At 40.0% G+C, this 22119-nt stretch overlaps 1 protein-coding gene across 2 annotated transcripts in view; it reads right to left on the bottom strand.

Annotated features, from left to right (window-relative positions):
• The window catches only part of SLAIN1 (SLAIN motif family member 1), a 54402-nt gene extending 35197 nt beyond the window's left edge, over positions 1-19205 (bottom strand). For both annotated transcript variants that reach the window (XM_053563703.1, XM_053563702.1), the window contains exons 1-2: positions 18473-19205; positions 5365-5504 (exon numbers count right to left, since the gene is read on the bottom strand). In XM_053563703.1, the coding sequence (XP_053419678.1) occupies positions 5365-5504; positions 18473-19074 (742 nt within the window). In that variant the 5' untranslated portion in view covers positions 19075-19205. The remainder of the gene's footprint in view (positions 1-5364; positions 5505-18472) is intronic.
• Positions 19206-22119: the final 2914 nt, after the last annotated feature.

Consider the following 22119-nt stretch of genomic DNA (forward strand, 5'->3'; position numbering starts at 1 on the left):
CAGAAAGGAGGCGTATAGAACAGGGTAACTCTGCCCTTTCTTCAGATCTAATGGCTCCTAGCAATGGATTTTAGTGAATTTCTGGTATCTGTCTTCACATTGGGTACATGTGGGGTGAGGTGTACAACCCCTCAGGACTTTAATCATTCTGCAACAAAATGAACAAGACCAGTCAAATCTGATTCTTTCATGTGCATGAGGAAGCAACACAGCAAGCTGACAATATAGCAAGCTGACATTTCAACTGATTGTGGTCTGTTTCCTGAATGTAAGAGATGGCCATAAGAAAAATGTTGCAAGAACCCCAACAAATCGTAAATTATTCAAAATCAAAACTGGAACTAAAACCGTAGTAGTTGCAACACCAGGTTCAAAAAAAAGTAAGCATTCACTTAACTTTAGCAACAGCCTCTAGAAAGTGTCAGGTTCCCTTCTAGGAGTCATAACTAGTGACCAACAAAACAAAGTCCCTGACCTTGGGCAATTTATTCAAAGGAAGGAAAACATCCCTACGTTCAAAGAAAAGGCTCAGTAACACCTGTTACTTTAAAAAGTGGACTGTCCAAGAGAGAAATTAAGTCAAAACATAAACAAAAAGAAAATGCATAAACTTACTTCTAACATACGCAATGTTCACATTATTATAATTAAATATTTATACTACATCATGAATAATGTTTAGGTTACAACCATAATGCCTGATATCTGTCAATTAACCATCATTGAAAAAAGACTTCCCGTAACTGTAAGCCAGTAAAAACTATTATTATAAGAGGTTAGGCCGGGTGTGGTGGGCTCATGCCTGTTAGCCTAGCACTCTGGGAGGCCAATGCGGGTGGATTGCCTGAGCTCAGGAGTTCAAGACCAGCCTAAGGAAGAGCAAGACCTGTCTCTACCAAAAACTAGCCAGGCGTTCTGGCATGTGCCCATATGGTCCCAGGTACTCAGGAGGCTGAGGCAAGAGGGTAGCTTGAGCCCAAGAGTTTGAGGTTGCTGTGAACTATGATACCATAGCGCCCTCCCCAGGGCAATGGAGTGAGACAGTCTCAAAAAACAAAAACAGAAAAAAACCAGTATGAAAGGTTAAATATGAATTTCTCCCTATCTCTTGTAAAAACCACATTAGAGTGGCAGTTAAACTCTTACAAGCCCACAAGGAAAACAGGACAGAAGAGGAGACATTATTAGGTAAGGAAGATCACATCTTAGAAATGAAAAACAGATAAATACTAGTTGGTAGGCTTGGGTTTTGAAATTCTCTGCCCAATAGGAACAGGGCAAGGTCCTGGGACTGCGGATACTAAATACCACAGAGGGTGGGAAGTTATGTGGTTTAGCAAAAAAAGGGGAAGACTGAAAATCTATACAAAGGCACGGAGCCCTGCAGCTCCACCTGCCTGCTCCGCAACTGCTCCTCTCCTGCTTTGATCAAAGATGGGTTTTACTGCCTGAGTAAACCGAAACAGAAAGCCTCTAGATTTAAGGATACAAACACAAATAAGGGGTCCTTAGGAAAAAATAGGAGGATTAAGTGAAAATCTGCAAACTAGAAAGTAAAAAGGCTCACATGGGGCAGAGACTTCAGCATCTGTCCTGTCCAGTGTGTGGCCCATCTAGAATGGTGCTAAATACGCAGCAAAAGAGTTCAGATGAGCTGTTTTAAAATCTCCAAGAAAGTAGAACATAGAAAAATCAGGGATAGAAAGCAAGACAGGGAAAAAATTATAATATGTAAACATCAATCCAGGAGATTCTGACCAACAGAACAAAAACAGAAGTATAGAAAAAGATAGATTAGAGAAAACAGCAAGAGTTGGGGGAAAATAAATACAAGAAACAAAGCAAGAAATTTGCAGAGCTGAAGTTTTTAGCACACAGAAAGTTGAAATTTCAAAATATCAAGAAAAAAACCTAAGATACTGCTTGGGGCATTTTAGGTAGAGAGGTCGCATACAATCCTGAAGGTAAAGTGTAATGAACTAATAACACCTTCTAAATTCCACGGAAAATGGTTTTTAACCTAGAATTCCATACCTAGCCCAAACAACTCCAGAGTGTAAGGGTGAAGAAGGAACAATGAGGATACTTCAGACACATCAGGGTCTCAAAAAGCAACTGGAGAAGGTCCTCCACCAACAGAAGGGATAGAAGGACGTCTTTGCATCTATGGAACAGGTGATACAGCCTTAAAGACAGGCCGGAGGAGCTCCCAGAATAAAGCAAAAGGAAGTCCCAGGACGACAGATATTCTAATACTACAGAGATCCAGTTCGGTTTAGAAAAAGAGCAGAGGGCACTGCCCGAAGGAATAGTAACAAAACCAAATCCTCGGAGTTACGTGTCTCGGTCTTGAGGACGGCTCACTCAGAGAGTCTGGGGATAAATTAATGACACGGACCAAAAGAAGCAAATGAGGTCTTTTTACAATTAACTCTAAAACAAAACAAAAAACAATAAAAAGTTAGATGCAAAAAGAAATATAATGATAAATTACTGCACGGCTCGGATTGGTAAAAAGCTATATAGGGATGATATACAAAGAAAAAGTATAAGGAGGGGTGGTGTAAAAGAATTAACTCTTCACCATCACAAGCAGAAAGCCACTGGATAAGGTTTGAAATTGAAAACTCAAGCAACAGCCATATAAATATAGAATTTAAAAACAGTTTAACAGCAAAACCAAAATATAGTTTTGGTTAAGTAAGTACATCTGGGAAATAAAATGGGTAGGGGAGCTTAGGGCAGGAATCTAATACTCTTCTAATTAAAAAGACTAGTGTTTTTTAAACTATAGACATTTTATGAAACATAATTTTTTTTTTTTTTTTTTGAGACAGAGTCTCACTATGTCACCCTTGGTAGAGTGCTGTGGTGTCACAAGCTCCCAGCAACCTCGATCCCTGGGGCTTAAGAGATTCTCTTGCCTCAGCCTCCCAAGGAGCTGAGACTACAGTGCCCACCACAATGCCCAGCTTTTTTTTGGCTGCAGTTGAACCTAGGCCTGGGCCGGTTCAAACCTACCAGCTCCAGTGTATGTGGCTGGCACCCTCGCTGCTGAGCTACAGGTGCTGAGCCAACATAAGTTGAATTTAAAAAAAAAAAAAAAAAAAGAATTTTCATCCAATAAACAATCTGTTCTAATGGGTTACTTAATGGGATTATAGATTATGAATGAACTTTGGAACAAAAGCATTTAGTCTCATAGCAAAAAAGGTCTTGACGTGTGTATACTTATATACACATGCACAGTGAAACATTAATTTTGGTTTTGAAAAATAGTTCTCAACTTAAACTTTTATCTGAAATTCACACAAATTACATCATGAACAAAACACTGTACCAATTCGAGTCCTCATGATCTCATAATTCTGCCTGAGCCTCTTTGTCAATGACAGGAAAATTAGACAATTAAGCACCTACATCTAAAAATCTCAAAAGCAACTACCACATTAGGACAATTTACATTAAGTTTATAAAAATCAGTTTTCTTCGTAAAATCTACCTTGAACATCAATGAGTGAAACCAGAAGTTGGCAAACTTCAGCCTGATGCTGCCGAAAGCCAGCCCACTCCTCTTCTGTAATAACTACCAGCTAAGAATGGTTTTTATTTGATTTTAAATGGTTGGAGAAAAAAAAAATTATATATATATATACATACATATATATCACTATATATATCACATGCAAAATCACATGAAATTCAAATCTCAGTGTCCGTGAATAAATTGTTTTTGGAACAACACTGTTCATTAATTTCCATATCAACTGCTGCTTTCCAGGCATGGCTGAGTTGAACAGTCACAACAGAGATTGCAAAGCCTGCAAAACCTAAGATACTTACTACCTGGCCCTGTTCTGACAAAGTTTCTTGACCCCTGAGCTAAAGGACTATAATGCTGAATTTCATTTTATTTCAGATCACTGAGCCAAATCCACACATAAAAATGTACATATATGTCCTTAAATCAAGGGTTATTTAAGTAAGGAGACTCAGGACACAGCCTATAACCCTTCAAAGAGCTAAGTCCAAAGGGGTTTAATGGTCTGCTTAGATCAAGATAGAGTCCCCAAACTCAGGGGACTCCTCACTATTACATAGGCACCTGTCACCAAAGTTTTAACACGAGAATGCCTTTGTTCCTGTACTGCTCTTCAACTTTCTATTAATTCATTTATTTCATTTTAGTTAAAACGTTAATAAAACATGCTCTTTAGTTCTACCTTCCTCAAATATTTTAATCAAGAGATTTCTGTTGATTTTTCCACACAAACACATCAATGGAGCAGTAGGCAATACTGGTTAAGGATGGGGTCTCTGTTGTCAGGAGTCCCTGGTTAGGACTCTGTCCCTGGGTATCACTCCAGGTGCCTTGGAATTCTCTGAACTTCCATAAATTTCACTTTCCTCACCTCTAAAGGTGAGTGTAGTGAAAGATGAAGGATGTCAAGAACTTAAGGTACTGTCACAGAATTAAGAGCTCAAGAAACATTGTGTATTACACTTTCTCTTATCGTGCCCAAATATTTTATAACCATTGTCCTGCCAGAGCTTCACAGGCAGCATTCCCAAACTTCAGTGTGCACGAGAATCACCCTAGTGAACTCATCGGTGCAAATTCCCCTGGCCCCAACCTCAGAGGCTCTGATTCTTCAATCTGGAAGGGGCAGGAATCTGTACTTTCAAGGTCAATTAGGATTGGCTGCAGGTGGTCCATGGACTAGAAACTGTTCCTAGATATTGAAACAGATGCTGAGAGGTTAAGAGACAAGCTAACAGCCTAAATAATCACAGTTTAGGTCGTATACTGTATTAAAATAGGAAGGAACTGAGGACCACTCATCCCTTTTGTTGTTTTTCCAACTCTCCTTTTTTTAACTTAAACTTGTTAGGCTCCTCAAGTTAAATAGCGTTACATAACGGGAAGATTATTTCTCAGCTTGTACAGGTTCGGACTTCCAGGTATACATCCAACTCAACACTGAACCAGCCCAATAGTCAGCTCTCAGATCCCAACATAGCCCCAGTCTTCCATCTTTGGCCACGGGACCTTGTTAGCAACCCCCACAGAATTGAAAACTGACCCATTTATCCGTATTTTGCAAACAGAAAGGAGAAAAGAATAGAAAAGAAAATGCCTTCCTATACTACCAAACAAACTAAGGCAAATTAAATTTCTGGGTTAAAACAAGAACAAAACTAAACACATCCCCCGTGGAGAAGCCCTGATAAGTAACACGTGTGAAGGGAACCACACGCAGCAGCTGCGTGGCGGGGTAAGGTTCCTCAGTTGAGATGTCTGTTCACAAACCAGCAAGAGAAGCACAGCTGACGGTGGCAGGGGCAAATGCACTTCACAATTACCTTGCTCCAGTCTGAAGCACAGGGAACGTCTGGCGGCTTCCATCTCAGGAGTTGGGTTATCTAGGATGTGTCTACACCACTGCAAAGGAGTCAGGGACTTCTCTGATGAGCTGAACGTCTTTGAAGAGCCAATGTACAACCTTAAAAAAAGAAATCTACATTATAGGTATAATGTAGGTATAGAGAGAGTATCTCTCTTTGGAGGAAAACAACATGGGTTTAGCAACTCAGATAGATACAGAACTCCCATTTGATTACTTCAAAGGACGAAGAATCATTTTAACAGGCAATTATCCCCAAGTAGAAGATAATTCTTCTGTAGGCTGGGAGAGCAACTTTAGAGAAGGTCCAATGATTTTCCCCACAACTGTGTGTTTCAGAGACATCTTACACTCTCACTTTACACTGCAAACATTTTTATCTCTATCTTTGGCAACAGAATGTCTTGTGTGAGCTTGGCCAAATGGATGTAAACATGATGTGGTAAAATGAGGCAGATCTTTAACTTTAAAGAAATAAATATAAAATTAAAAAAAAAATAAAAAATAAACCTAAACAAGTCACAAGTTTGATTCTCTGAACCCTAAAATATCAGCTATATCTCCTGTCTCAAATCTGGACTAACCTGGGTATGTGCTGCTTTTCATTAAGCTCTTCTTTAAAAGCTGTGTTTTAGGAAGAGTTCATTTTTAGCATCTGACCATTACAGAGCGTTCAAAATAACCACCTAGAGGTACCGCAAGTACTAATCTAATAAAGGTTTTCACTCATTGACTCATCTAATACTATGCTAAGGTAAATTTTAGAATACTTCAGTGCATATAATAGGCTTATACAAAAAGGTTTATCTTGTGGAATACTTAACTATTAACTAGAAAGGGGGGTGGGGCAGAGGCAAGGGAATGACCTCCCTACCATTGCTGACTCTAGTTATTGGCCTCACTGTACTAAGCTTGTAATTACAACCTAAAGTAATACTCCATAATACTCCTTCAAAGTCACCATGATTCTAGTTTAGTGCATATAATAGGCTTATACAAAAAGGTTTATCTTGTGGAATACTTAACTATTAACTAGAAAGGGGAGTAGGGCAGAGGCAAGAGAATGACCTCCCTACCATTTCTGACTCTAGTTATTGGCCTCACTGTATTAAGCTTGTAATTACAAATCTAAAGTAATACTCTATAATACACCTTCAAAGTCACGATGATTCTAGTGAGCACACGCTCTCAAAATGATATACGTCATTTTTCACACTTTCACTGTTCTAGATAAGACTTCCACCTATTAGATTAATTTATCAATGATCCAAGATGGTTGGGAATATACTATTCTTCAGTAAATTATTCTTATATGTCAAGGGTTGGCAAACTTTCCGCAAAGATCCAACAAGCAAATGTTCCTCTAACCTTCACAAGCCACATGAGCTCTGTCACAACTACTCAACTCTGCCATTCTAGTCCAAAAGCATCATGGATATGTAAATGAGTAAATAAGTTTAGCTGTGTTCTCAAACTTTAGACACTGAAAGTTGAATTTCCCATTCTTTCCACATCCTTTTGATTTTTCTCATCATTTAAAAATGCAAAGGCCTATCTTACCAGCCATAAAAAGTATGCAACAGACCAGATTTGCCCTTGGAACAGTTTGCTGACTCCTGATACAGATGAAGACTCTAAAATACATCTCTTTCAATTGATTTAATAGTCATTTCAATAGATCATTCTTTCCTTAGAGTGTGGTACTGTCTCCAACAAGAGTATATTGCTTATTTAAAAACTCATTCCTAAATCCCATCTCAGTCCTACTATGGCAAGATTATTACCTATGTAGTAATAATCTCTTCTACTCTTCCTTGCTAAATGTTCCCTAAATTGTTCCCTACCAGGATCTCTCCCTTCTTTCCCAAAGTCAGGCTAGTTACTTTCAATCTTTGGTATGTCAAAAATCACTGAAAGGGCTAACAGATAACTAGACCACATGCCCTAAGGTTCTGATTCCATAGGTTTGAGTTTCTAACAAGTTTCCAAGTGATACCTAAATTACTGGTCTGCAGATCACACCTTGAGATGCACTGGGCTAAGCTAATCGTGGTAATTCCACTGTTCCCCTTTGCCTACTGCCTGGTTTAGGCCCAAGACCTGGATACAATCCAGTCAACAACAAAAAAAATGAAAGGAAATTATATGATGGGCTTGTAGGTAAGTTTTCTTCATGTTTAAAGGGGTGAAAAAGGTTGGGCATAGGGGCTAATGCCTGTAATCCTAGCACTCTGAGAGGCTGAGGTGGGTGGACTGCTTGAACTCAGGAGTTCAAAACCAGCCTGAGCAAAAGCAAGTGCAAAACCCTGTTTCTACCAAAAATTGAAAATCTAGCCAAGTGTTGTGGCAGGCACCCGTAGTCCCAGCTACTCAGAAGGCTAAGGAAAAAAAAAAGAAAGAAGAAGACTGAGGCAACAGGATCACTTGAGCCCAAGAGTTTGAGGTTACTGTGAGCTATGATGTCACAGCATTCTACCCAGGGTGAGAGAGTGAAACTCTACCAATAAATAAATAAATAAATAAATAAATAAGTGGAAAAGACCCAATTATATACCACCTACAGGAAATGCACTTTAAATAAAGACACACAGATGGGTTAAAAGTAAAAGGCCTCAAAGTAATTAAAAACAAACAAAAAAATACCTACACAGAAAAGTCTGGACCTAGAAGACTTCACCACTGAATTCTACAAAAAAAAAAAAAAAAAAAAAATTCACAACTCTTCCCCAAAAACAGAAGAGAAGGGACTATATCCCAACACTTTCTATTAGGCTAGAGTGACCTTGATACCAAAATCAGACACAGACATTACAAGGAAAGAAATTAAAGACCACTATCACTCATGAACATGGATGCAAAATGTCTAAATATTTTACCAAATTGAGTCAAACAACATATAAAAAAGATACTTCATAATTACCAGGTGGGGTTTATCTGGTAGGCTTACCAGATAAAGGCTGGCTTAAAATTCAAACATCAATATAACTTGCCATACTAACAAAACTGAAAAACCGTATGATAACCTCAACAGGCAAATAGTATTTGCCATCCATGCCTAATAAAAATTCTCAGCAAATTAGAAACAGAAGGAGACACCCTCAATCTGATTAGAGGCATCTATAAAAACAGCACACTCAGGGGTGAAAGCCTGAACGTTTTTCCCCTAATCTCAGGAACAAGGTATGGATATTAGCTCTCATCACTTCTATTCAACACTATTGAAGTTTTTAGCCAATGCAATCGGGCAATAAATTAAAAGATCTACAAAGGAAAAAAGTTAATATGCCTTTATTCACAGATGACATGATCACCTATGCAAAAAACATCTGAGGAATGTACAAAAAAGAAAATAAAGTTTGTGAGTTTAGTATCAAGATTGTAGGATACCAAACTGATGTAGGAAAGTCAACTGTGTATTCGTATATATTAGCAACAAACAATTGGTATTTTCTAAAAATTTCACTTTCCCATTTATAAAAGCATTAAAAAACATAAAATGCCTAAGGATAACTTTGACAAAAAATATGCAGAACCTAAACACTGATCACTACAAGACACAGAAATTAAAGAAAACAATTAAATGTAGAACTATACCATGTTTACGGATCAGAAAACTAAATTTGTTGAGATGCTAATTATCCTTTAATTGATCTATATAATTAGTAAAATCCCAATCAATAATCCAACAGGTGTTTTTGTAGAAATACAGAAGCTGACTCTAAAAGTGATATGGAAAGGCGAAGATCCTAGAATAGCCAAATAACTATCTAAAAAACAAAGTTGGACAGCTATAAGTGAGAGAGACTTAAGACAAGGCTACAATAATGAAGATGACTTTGTATGGCATAAAAATAAATAGATCAGTGGGAAAAAAAATGTTCAGAAATAGAACCACACATATATAGAACAATGATTTTTAACTAAGTACAAAGACAATTTAATGAAGAAAGGATAGTCTTTTGAACAAATGGTGCTGGAACAAAATGTGTATCATACACATAAAAGTGAACTTTGATCCATACTTCACGTAATACCCAAAATTAACCCAAAAGACAACACAGACAAAAATATGAAACTTGAAACTGTAAAACTTTTGTAAGAAACCATAGGTAAGTCTTTGCACTTGAGTTGCCAAATATTTCTTAGGCACGATTTCAAAGACCGAAAGCATGATTCATAAGGAAAACAAACTATCACTTGGACTTTAACAAAAGTAAACATTTTGCTCTAGCAAAGACACTGTGAAGAGAATGAGTAATAAACCACAGACTGGAGAAAAAAAATATTTGCAAGCTATGCATCTGACAAAGAAACTTTTATGTAGACTACAGGTAAGAAATTCTGCAAACTCAATAATCAATCTAATTTTAAAAATGGGCAAAAGTGTTGAACAAAAATTTCACAAAAGAAGAGCTATTAATGGCAAATAGGTATATGAAAAGATGTTCATCACTCATTATGGAAAAGCTAACTTAAAACCACAATGACATACCACCATATATCTATCAAAATGGCTAAAATTAAAAAGAGTGGCCATGGCAAATGTTGCTGAGTATGGGGTACCACTGAAAGTTTTACACACTACTGATGGAAATGTACAGTGGTAGAACCACTTCAGAGAAGATTTTGGCAGCTTCATAAGAACATACACCTACTCTCTGTTGCAGCCACTCAAGTATTTAGTTACGAGCAAAAAAGCATGTTTCCATACAAAGACTTATACATAAATATTCATAGCAGCTTTATTCGTAATGTATTATATTACACATCTCTCTGGGCTACCATCTGATGCACCATTCTACCAACTCCCTCCAGCACACTATGGGATAACTGGCCATCTCTCCCACTGCTAGGAAGCTCCCCCCAGTCAGCACACCTCTGGAGATCAGGTATCCTCACCAACTTTCTTTGAGTAAGTTTTCAGTTTTTGTTTTTAAGGGAACCCCACAGGATGATGTCCTTAACCTATGTGATACAGTTCTTTCATTTGACCATGCGGCCCTACAGCATACTCAAAAGCAGTACTCACTTACACAGGCACATTGGTCTCTACGTGACCCTCTCTGCCATGTTCACTCATACGGCTTTCTGCCATATCCCATCATTCACGTCCACTGTCTGATACTGTATCTCACCCCCACTCTAGATTTCATAGAATACAAGCATAGTCATGTTACTGCAAAGCAGAGAATTCAGGTGACAGTCTGAATAAGGGACAGCTGGAATCCCAGCCCTCCCCACTAACCTATACAGCCAGTCCCACCACTCCTCCTCTAAAACATTTGCATAGGCCGACCCGGAGAAGCCCTGGGGAGCACACACTGAACTTAACTGAAGGAGGAATGAGGTGCCTTACTAAACCAGAGACTAAACGAAGACCTGCATGCCAACTGGAACTCTGGTCTCATTTCTCTTTACATTCCTAGAAGTGAATGCCTGGCTGACATCCCCCAGGAGTACAAAAGATTTATGTCTAGAGAAACAAGCAGCTGTACTCCAAAGAACAACTAAAGATGAGATACTAAAACCTGGACAGGCTGCCTTCAATCACCTGTAAACTGTTACCAGTCAAACAGCTCCAACCAAGAAAAGCTTTAGTTCAGCTTTCATACCTCCCTTGGGTATGAACAGCCAGCCACTGACACCTAATATTAGGAATATTACTTTTACATAAAACACAGACTAAAAGCAGAGGGGAGGGGGGACAATAAGGAGAAAAACATTGTGGGGAACAAATGAAAAGTCTAAGACAACTTATAATTAATATTATCTAAGAGAAATGTAGTTGCCAAAAATAAAAAAAAAAAAAAAAGATAAGCTATCTCAAGAATGGAAGAAAAAGTATCCAATGTTCTCAGCCCTACTATGAAGCTCATTTATAGCTTTCATATGAAGGCTATAACCCAACTATAGCACAAGAATATGGGGAAGGGAAGGAAAGGGAGGGGGGAAGTAAGGCTGGAGGAAGGGTAGTGGGTGGGGCCACACCTACAGTGCATCTTAGAATGGGTACAGGTGAAACTTACTAAATGCAGAATACAAATGTCTACATACAATAACTAAGAAAATGCCATGAAGGCTATGTTGAACAGTTTCATGAGAATATTTCAGATTGTATATGAAACCCGCACATTGTATCCCTTGATTGCACTCATGTACACAGCTATGATTTAACAATAAAAAAGAAAGTTTTTCCATTCTTGGAAAACTAAATGATTGTAGCAAAAATAAGAGTCAATAAATGAGTCTGTAACACAGAGTTGAAGAAATCTCCCAGAAGCAAAACAAAAACAGATTAGAGGTGTGGGAAAACAGAAAATTAAATGATTGTGCTCAAGGGATTGATCTACATCTGACTGCTACAAATTGTTTTTTTAAAGAAAAAAAGTAGAGATAAAGTTATTATTTTTTTTTTTTTTTAAAGCAAGAAAATTTCCCAGAGTTGAAGGCAGGCCATGAGATTCCTGAGTGAAAGCCCACAACTATCCAGCCTGCCAAATAAATAAAAAGAACCATACTAGGATACAACCTACATTTTGGAATACTAGAGATAAAGAAAGCTAAGGAAAAAGTCACAAAGGATTAGATAGAAAAAGTCACAAAGGATTAGACAGCCAAATCACAATAGCTAGAACATAACAGAAGCTAGAATATATAGCCAAATCACAGTGCACTCAATAGCTAGAACATAACAGAAGCTAGAATAAAATGAAAAGATGTCTTCAAACATGAGAGAAAGGTTAACTTAGAATTTTATCCCCAGCCCAACTATGAATTTTATGTGAGGGCAGAACAAAGACATTTTCAAATATGCAGAATCTCAAAGTATGCTACTGGGGACTGTGCCCCACCTAAAAGAATAAATACAATATGAAGACAAAGGATTTAAGAAATGGAAGCTCCAACATAGTAAAGAAACTGCAAGAATTCCCATGGCAAAAGCACTGAATACAGTCTCAGAAGCAAAGAGTAAAGCCTGGAGCAAAGGGATCAAGGGTTTCAGAAGGGATAGCACTGCAAAATAAATTTTTCAAAACAGACAAGAGATTACTAAATGTGTATAACCTTATTGAGGAATATTATGGCTTCATTAGAGAGTAGGGGATACAATTTGTAATAAGAAATTAAAGAAAGTGAAGAGGGACATAAGAGAGGTCACTGTTAACTCTCCAAGGAATGATGGGATTAGAAAAAATAAATACAACATGCGATTAACAAGGCTCCACTAATAAGTTATAGTCGTAATGAAAAAATTAAAAGAAAGACTATAAAAACCACATGAAAAGGGAAGAGTTAAATAGGGGTTAGGGTTGTGGGGAAAAGACCTAAGTCTTCATCTTCCATAACAAATACACAGATGTCTCAGATCATAAAAGTATAAAGTCTTCAGAAATAAAGAGCAAAAGAAACAACTAGAATATAAGTGATGCCTATATAAAGAACTCAGTAACAGGAAGAACTGCTTTCTCTAATAAGCCTTGTTAGAAGTTTTTGAACTACCTACATACTGTTCCATTATTTTGATAAAACTATACAAATTAAAACAGAAGTAATCATTTTCAAGAGTCAAGTCTAATGTGTCCAAGATAGCTTTGAGCCTAGAATTTCTGACTTGGCCTATAGTTAAAATTAAATAGAGAAAAAGAGTGGATAGTTCCAGAGATCATGTAGCGCCCTGCATCTCCAAAGAGGGAGGGGAGAAAACTTGTACTTCTCCTAAATAGTTCTAAGCTTCTGACGAGCCATAAAAATCACCTTATGCATTGTCATTACAATGCAGTAACCATTACAGTGTCCACGTGTGCCATCATTTGTGCAACATACTTCCCAGTGACTTACAAACTCCTTTTTCAATTTCAATCATTTTATTAAAGAGAATGATAGAATCTGGCAAGAATATCTAAAAAGCCTTCATGTAAAACTTCAGAACTCAAAGATTAGAAAAACTACCACTTGAAACATCACACTTATTCTAACTTTTCTTAAATTGTTTCCAAATGCACACATCTAGAAATTACTATCTTTCTCACAGAATCTCTTCTTTTCCAAACAGGTCACATTCTGGACCCCTGACATAATACATGAGATAACACTGGGTTGTCAAAAACACAAAGCCCACCATCATAACCCTGAATGTTTCTTATGATGTATTATGGCTGTCATGGGAAAAATCTGTTATTCTCAAGAAAGCATTTGGTTCTAAAGGCATCCTTTTGCAGATAACACAAATAGTACAGAAAGCTATATACTGTACAAATATGTAGACCTTTCACTGACAAATAATATGTGGTAATTTTCAGACAAATAATTTTAAGAGCCTTCAATCACCACAAGTTTTACCCTAAGGAAGCTAAAATACAAGGACTGATAAACACAACCAATACTTAAACAGTGTTTGATTCACCAGCACCTGCTAGGATCAAACTGGGCAGCCGCTGCAAAACTTAGCACCACCAAGCTACTAAAAAGGTTATGTGGAGTCCACACTTTAGTTACAGAATTGTCCTAAAGCAAACTTTCCCTGCAGGAGCCCACTCTGTCCCACCCAACTCAATTAAAGCTAAACTTCAACTTAAGTATTTCAGGGCAATGTTTTAAAGTTACTCATTTAAAACACACATCTTCATATACTTCAGTCAACTCCATTCACTCTTGGGAAAAAAAACTGCATTTTCAATTAGCATTGTCAGAAAGTGAAGCACCCTCTGGTCTTTTCACTGAAAATCAATTAGGCAAAAAAAAAAAAAAACAGTTTAGGTGGTCTAATTTAGCTATGCCATATGTACAGTACAAGGTGTTCAACAGCTTTGATGAAAAACTGGCAATGATTTTAGCCAGATGTCTGGGGTCCTGGTATTACACCTGAAAGATAAATATCTCATTCATTAAATTTAATTTGTACACATCACCATTTTTTCCCTTGTAATAATAACGTTTCTATTGTCTTTCCTAGTTGAGCAAATTTAAAATCCTTGCCATATCCTCTTTACGTAGCCTCAATGTTCTGCTAATTGTCATTCTACTAACACAAAGCCTCCTTATCTTGGCTGGCGTGTTTTTATCTTGGCATTTTCATACACAGAACTGTCTTCCTGGTTGAAATGTACAAGACCTGACTTACCCCTGAGTACTACACTATCTTCAAGTAGTTCTGTTTTTCCATCCGTTTTCTCCAAGTCCATTTTGCTTTCAAACAGTATAAATTGGAGTTTTTCTAACTTTGATCATAATGCACAAATATGTTTAATATTTTACATGTATAGAAGTGAAACAAGTTTAACCAAAACAAGCATTATAATGCAAGATGTGATTAAACTTACTCTTCTGCACCTCATTAAAATCATGCCAAAAAAAAAATGCAAGTCAATTCACACTTTATCATCTGCTGATGGGTTACAATCTAGCTTTGGAGGACAAAAATATCAATGGTGTACACTACTGAATCTGTATAAATAACCTGAGTTTTAGTCTAACTCTATCAGTAACTAACTGGAAGAACCTACATAAGTCATTTCACCTCAGAGCTTCTGTCTCTCAACATTCAAATAAGGGAGCTGAGACAGGTTATAAGAAGATCTAATCTGGAGTTAATGTGGCTTGCCTTGCCAAGTCAGACCAATCTGACTTCCTCAGTTTATACTCTGGAGCTCCTCAGCCTGTGGACCCTGGGACAGAAACATGAGCCTGAACACTTCTCCACAAAGGCAGGAATCATCTAGTCTTACCATACCATGTATATAGCAAGATTTTGTTCCTATTGAGCTTTTTATTTACTTCTGATACTTTCTGCTTTTACTCTGTAGCCTATGGAGAGGTAATGCTATCAAAAATAGTAAGGAACCAGTACAGCAGGATGTGAAATTAGGGCCATAATAACTGGACTTGAGAATTAAGGTTCTGAGACAATTTTCTGAGACATTTAATTCTAGCAGCCCTGTGCTAAGACAATCAGGTCTTAACTCAAGTGAGATAAATATTTGAAGAAATAAGAAAATCCTTCTTTCAAAGCTTTTCATCTAATTGAAAAGCAGCACATTCTTTTACATTAAAGTTAAAAATAAAATTCTCATAGGTTAAATAATTGTTCAGAAAGACAAAAGGACCTAAAAGAGACCTGACTGATCACTCACTAAGGAACTACCATGAAGTAAATATTATTTCTATTATTTGTGATGTACAATTCTTGATCCCAATTTCATCCAAGCTGTTAATACAAGGGGATTAATTATTGTCTAAGGTTTTATTAAAGATACACTTACATGAAAAGAATTTCTAAACTATTCAGTGATTAATCTACATTTGTAAACGTTGTTGCCTGAAGATATGACATTTTAGCTGAAAATACTATTCTAAATAATCCAATATCCATTCTGTTTAACTCATTAGGATGAAATCCTAAAAACTGAATAAAAAATGTAGGTGATACAGGTTACAGTAACTTGGTCTCTAATACCATTGTTACAATTATTACAAGGAGAGGTGACAAAGACAAAGATGTCCAAGATAGACAAAGATGTCCAAGATAGACAAAGATGTCCAAGATAGACAAAGATGTCCAAGATATGCTCAATGAAAGTATAAAAAAACTGATGTGTAAACGTTTGTATAGTGATTTGTATAATTATGGTTTTATCTTGAAGGATCTACAGAGTGTTACCAGAGTCATGATAATAGATTGGGGACATATATCAACTTTCTTTTTGTAATGGAACATATGAAACTTTTAGTTTTAAATATGATCAGGTACTATACGCCCACTCAAGTTGTTTCTTAATAAACGCAGGAAATAAAAATAAATCGCCATCCTGCAAACCTCAGGCAATCCAAATGAAAAGCATTCTATTTGTAAGACCATGTGACAGAGACATGCTAGTTTTCAGTGAAAAAGAAACTTCAGAGTTCTCTGCAAGCATTAGCATGTGGGTTAAACTTTAAAAACTAAACCCTGTTTATTTTTCATCAATATGCCAAAGCGTTACAATTCAAAAATATCTTTGTGCGCAAAATGTAATGATAAATTTTCTGTGAATCAGGGAACCTTAAAACTTTTAAGTCCATCCCAGTAAGACTAATGATCCCTCCTTGTTTTTCCAGTTGGGATTCTAATTCTAATTCTAGGTTTGTAGAATAAATTGTGTGCCTTTTGTCTATAGAAACATTTGTAAACCATCAAGGCATTGATTTGCTATATTCACCTATAAATGATGGTTAAAATTAATAGAACATGCTTTAATTTTGATTTGCTTCAAATCATCTAAAGAGCTGCTATGGTAATCCCACCAAGCAACTGATTTTTGTTATTTCAATCCTATTTGGACTAAACATAAATTATTTTTAAAAGCCTACATGTCAACATACTAGCAATAGTTGAATAGCTAAGTATGGTAGAAGTCCATAGAAAAGAAAAGTTACGTTGGATTACTAACAAAAAAATAAAGCAAAAATGCTCATTTTCTTAAAGAATAGGATTGATTCCATATATTGCCCCATCGAAAATACAAACAAGTTTCCTTACACTGTTTTCATACATAGCAATTAGAAACCCAAACGGGGACTTTTAAATCAATCTAAAATAACTTGAAAGCAACATAAGGGCTTGTAGTTATTAGTCAAAACCTAAGAACCATCAGGAGAGCATTTTCCAATCCCATATTGAGGCTGACATTACAATACAACCTGAGTTTAACAGAAATAAAGGTGCAGCTTCTAAAGAATAGCATTAAGTGGTATGTTGATTTTTACAACTAGAGCTACCGGCATAGCTGCCAAATGGTATGAAGGAGGAGAATGAATAAGCCTCTGAAAGACTTATGATTATTATTATTTTGTTTCTTGAATCAAACCCATCAGTTAATGTCCTTTAAAGTTCTCACAGGGAAGCGTAAAGATGAAAGGACACAGTAGTTCCCAAAAGGAAACTAGTGATCATCTCCATCTCCCACGCCCTTCTGCGCAATTACGCAACAGAACACAAAAAAGGTAAGAAAAACTCAGCTTGGGAACATCGGAAGGGTCCTAAACAAAAGGACCTGAGATGAAAGGAGACCCACGCTGCTCTGCAGAAGGAATGCTGCCCATTTTCCTCGCATGAGCACCAACTTCCACGTCCTCACCATGTCCCACTATGTCCAGTGACCAGGAAAAGGTAGAAACTAACCAGAGAAAGTCGGTCACGAAATGACCATTACCCGTGACCACGCAGTAGGAAAAGTACATAATAAAGGAACTGGACAGCTACTGCAGAAGTTACTGGTAGAAAGTAAGGAGAGCTAACCAGATTGCAACTGAATAAATGCTGTCAGTCTCGAGGTCTCCGATAACCACGGGGTCTAAAAGGCTTCTAAGAAAATGAGGTTTCTCTCATCTCACTTTTCTTCAAACTACAGTTTAATTAAAAAAAAAAAACTACTAAAGAGAGTTCCTTGGTTACTAGGTTTAAAAAAACAAAAAAGTCCCCTCAACCTGTTCACTCCCTGAAAAGCCCTCATTGTTGTCACCATTACTTGTGACGATGAGGTCACCACATTTTAAAAAGCAAATCAGTCTGTGAAAAGAACATATCAATGAAACTGCAGCGAATGAGGGCCTGAGACCATGGAGCTCACAGAGCGAGAAGGAACCTCTGAGGAGGTATCCTGCACCGGCCGGCTTGGTTTGCCACCAGAGGAGGGACAGCCCGCAAAGCCCGTCCAGCCTTCGTTTGATAGGAAAGACCAGTAGCAGTGGCGGACGGAGGCCAACCCTACCCATCCCCCGTCACTGCCCCCCCCCCCGAAAAAAAAGGCTGGGGAGGGGGGAGAACAGGATTCAGCAACAAGACATCACGACAGGGATTTTGCCATCAAGGCTAACCAGGAGCTGGGGACTCAACAGCCATCAGATGGAGCACGAGGCAGATGGAGGGGGCCAATTCATCTCCACTGGGAGAGATCAGAAAACAGGTTTCTGCCTCCGCGAAAGCCTCGGCTGGTCTCCCGACTCCACACCCGCCCGCCACCCCGGCTTCCGCCCCCCGCCTCCGGGCCCTGAAAGCCGGGTCTGGGGCAGGGCGCGGGACTGGGCAGTACCAGGTGTAGTCGTCCTCGTCCCGCCAGGCGGCCAAGCTCTCCAGGTCCAGCGGCTCCACCTCGTCCAGCAGCGTGGGGGGCGGCGCGGGCGGCGCGGCGGCTCCCCCGGGCGGCGTCCCCGCGCCCCCCGGCTCTGGCCCGCCGCCCGCGCCGAAGAATCCCGCGGCCGGCTTGAAGTAGACGAAGGGCGCCTCGGGGGGCTGCGCCAGGCTGCAGAGCAGGGAGGGCGCGGGGCTGGGCAGGCAGAAGGTGCCCGGGAACGCAGGGCTGGGGCCGCCGCCGCTACCGCCCGCTCCCCCGGAACCCAGCGTCAGCCCGAGCCCCAGGCCCCCGGAGGTGGCGGCGGCCGGGGGGCTCCGGGGACCCAGCGGGCTGCAGGCCCCGGCAGGGGGCGGCGCGGCAGGCGGCGGCGGAGGCAGCAGCAGCAGGTGCGGGGCGGCGGCCGCGCTGGCCGCTCGGCTCCGCAGCTGCTCGTTCTGCTTCTCCAGCTTGCGCACCAGCTCCTGCAGCTTCTTCACCTCCAGCTCCGCGTTCACCACCGGCCCGGAGCCTGCTCCGGAGCTGCCCCCAGCCGAGGCGCACTTCACCTGCTCCGCCATCATCGTGGGCCCCGAGGGAGCACCGGCTCCTCCGATCACCGGGAGGCTACGCAGCTTCACTGCCGCCCCGGCCTGAGGCCGACCACGCTGGGGCTGAGGCCGAGCCGGCTGCTCGCATCAGCACCGGGCCCTCGCCTCCGGCCCAGGCAGCCGCCGCCAAGCCACTCTGCACATGCTCAGTGCACCCCTCCAGTCCCCTGGGCGCCGCGGCGGCTCCGGGTTTTAGCCGCGGCCCCCGGGAGGGGCGGGGAGCGGGGGCGGGGCCCGACGTGGGGGCGGGGCCGGCGGCGCGGCTGGGGCCTGGGGCACCGCACCCACCCACGCCTCCCAACCCCAGGTGTCTGATTGGACCCGGCCTGAATTTTCCCGCCACAGGCGCTTCCTCTGGCCGCGGCTGGCAGAGTTAACTGCTCGGAGCCAGGTGCAAGGTTCCAAATTCGCCGCTGCAGGTGCCTGCCCCTGCCTTCCCTAGAGCCCTGACCCCAGCCCACTTGTTTGCTCCCTTCCCAGAACCTTCACTGTTGGCCTTAACGACAGATTTGTTAGCCACTAGCTAAGGAACTCTAAGAAAACGAAACGGGGAGAAGACCGTTATTTTGAGAACGGACAAGTTGACACGTGGAACAGAAAGGCTTTGGGACAATGCCTTTAATGTCCTAATTGATAATACAGAAATAAAATGGTGGGAGAGAAGAGACCGAGGAGTAAGAGTAAGAAATCCCTTTCACTAATGGACGGAGAGTGCCAGTGGCTAGTGTTTGTTCACCTACGTTTTTTCCCAATAGTCAAATAGAATTATTCTATTACCACCCTTGTTTGCCATGATAAAACAAGAATTGCTTTTCCCCATACTATGTATGCTCGTACATTCGTCAAACAAAAGATCTTTGAACACCAACTCTGTGCCAGACACCATTCTAAGAGCTGGCCATCGTACCAGAGAACACAAGAGGCAAAAACTGTTAAGGGAAGAAAAATGAGTAAAATTGCATAGTGCTCCACCTATTACATAATTTACTAGTTATTAAAATCAGACTTGCTGGAGAAAAAATGTACAAAACCTCGCACTTTCCCCCAATACCCATTAACCTCACCTGCAAACCTATTTCTTATATATTGGAAACCACAGGGAGTTTGTTTTTTTTTTTTTTTAAGAGACAGAGTCTCACTTTGTCACCCTCGGTAGAGTGCTGTAGCGTCACAGCTCACAGCAACCTCCAACTTCTGGGCTTAGGTGATTCTCTTGCCTCAGCCTCCCGAGTAGCTGGGACTACAGGTGCCCGCCACAATGCCCGGCTATTTTTTTGTTGCTGGGGCTGGGTTTGAACCTGCCACCCTTGGTACATGGGGCGGGCGCCCTACCCACTGAGCCACAGGCGCCTTACCCCCTGAGCCACAGGTGCCACCCTGGAAATCTACTTTTCTTTAGGGCTTTTCAAGAGAAGAATTGAATCAAGTTTCATTCAACTAACATTGATTTGGTGTTTTCAGTGTTTTAACATAATCACAGAAAGCTTGAGATTCAATTATGAGAAAAGCCCACAGCACTGGTTCTCTAACTCAGATGATGTTATTATCAAATGAGGATCAAGAGTTCCTTGTTCAAGAGCTTCTTACCAACATGTGTGACAATGTACCACATCCCTCCCTCAGGAACTTCTAGCACATTGTATCTGTTAGTTTCAGATATAGTTCTGTGCCTTCCCGCTAAGAAACAATTGTGTCCTCTCGGCTGTCAATCTACATCTCTAGCTTCTGTGCGTAGGGTGGATGCTCTGCTTCATGCTCTTGGTAAGAGCGTCTATAAATCAGATAAATCAGTGTGACGCCTACCCTGGGCTCCCCTCGCTGTGTCGCAGCTTGATAGCCCACCACTAACCACCTGTATCACCCATCACCTTTCCAAGTTTCAGTGCATCTTTACGATATTTTGGTTATTGCTAAAACCTGGAGAAGTGGAGTAATACTACTGAAAGTCCTAAGTAAAGAATCTATTGAAGGATTTCCCCCGCATGCTCAGTGGCAGATGCGGGTAGCAAGCAGCATCCCTGCCACACAAAGAAAAGGGGAGACAGACACAATGAGAACAAAGAGCTTCTGGGTCCTACACCAGCAAAAGAAATTAGAAATAGGCATGGAATAGTGAAGACAGCAAGAATTAAGAAAAAGCAGTCATTTTCCTCCAAAATATACATACTCCAAAGGAGGAGATATATAAAAAGCCCTCTCCTCCCCCATGTACCCAATATGGTCTATAGAACACAGCCAACAGCTAGTATTCAAGCTTTAGAACTGCGCCTTCTCGGAAACAATTATTGCAGAAACCTTTATTCTTTAAAAAGAAAGAACTCACTGGTTGCAATTAGGACATAGAAAAGAGGTGAAATGCTCTGTTTTATATTTCTATCCTTCGTTATTCTTCTGAAAAGACAAATTTGCCCTCTTCCGATCTGTTTAAAAGTGTGAAATTATTCATGTCCAGAGAAATTGTAAATCATGTTTTTGCTTCCCATTAAAGCCTCTCCTTTTTCCCTTCTGTGAACTGCCCATGTATACACACCAGAGACACTGAAAAAGCACACTGATTTTTAAGTTGGTATCCCCAGGATGCCCATCTCTTTAACACATAATTCAAGAGGTTGATGGTGTCAAAGTTTTAATTAAGCAATCTCAATTTTTTATTTTGATGCAAATGTGTAGGCTTTGGTCTTTGAAAGAAATTGTATGTATAGTTGCTCAATTTTTTAAAAGTTTTATTTTAAATGAAATACATAGGTGATTTCAGAGGCTTACAAAGAAGATGTGAAAAATGAAAATGCATCTCTCATTAAAAAGCTTTATCCTTAAGAATATATTCAATTGGGCGGTGCCTGTGGCTCAAGGAGTAGGGCACCGGTCCCATATGCCAGAGGTGGTGGGTTCAAACCTAGCCCTGGCCAAAAACCACAAAAAAAAAAAAAAAAGAATATATTCAAAATGTCATAAGGTAATGAGAAGCCTTGGTATATCACACATTAAAACTGGTAGAAAAAAATGCATATTTCTCTA

Source organism: Nycticebus coucang, chromosome 15, assembly GCF_027406575.1.
Source record: "Nycticebus coucang isolate mNycCou1 chromosome 15, mNycCou1.pri, whole genome shotgun sequence".
Taxonomy (NCBI): domain Eukaryota; kingdom Metazoa; phylum Chordata; class Mammalia; order Primates; family Lorisidae; genus Nycticebus; species Nycticebus coucang.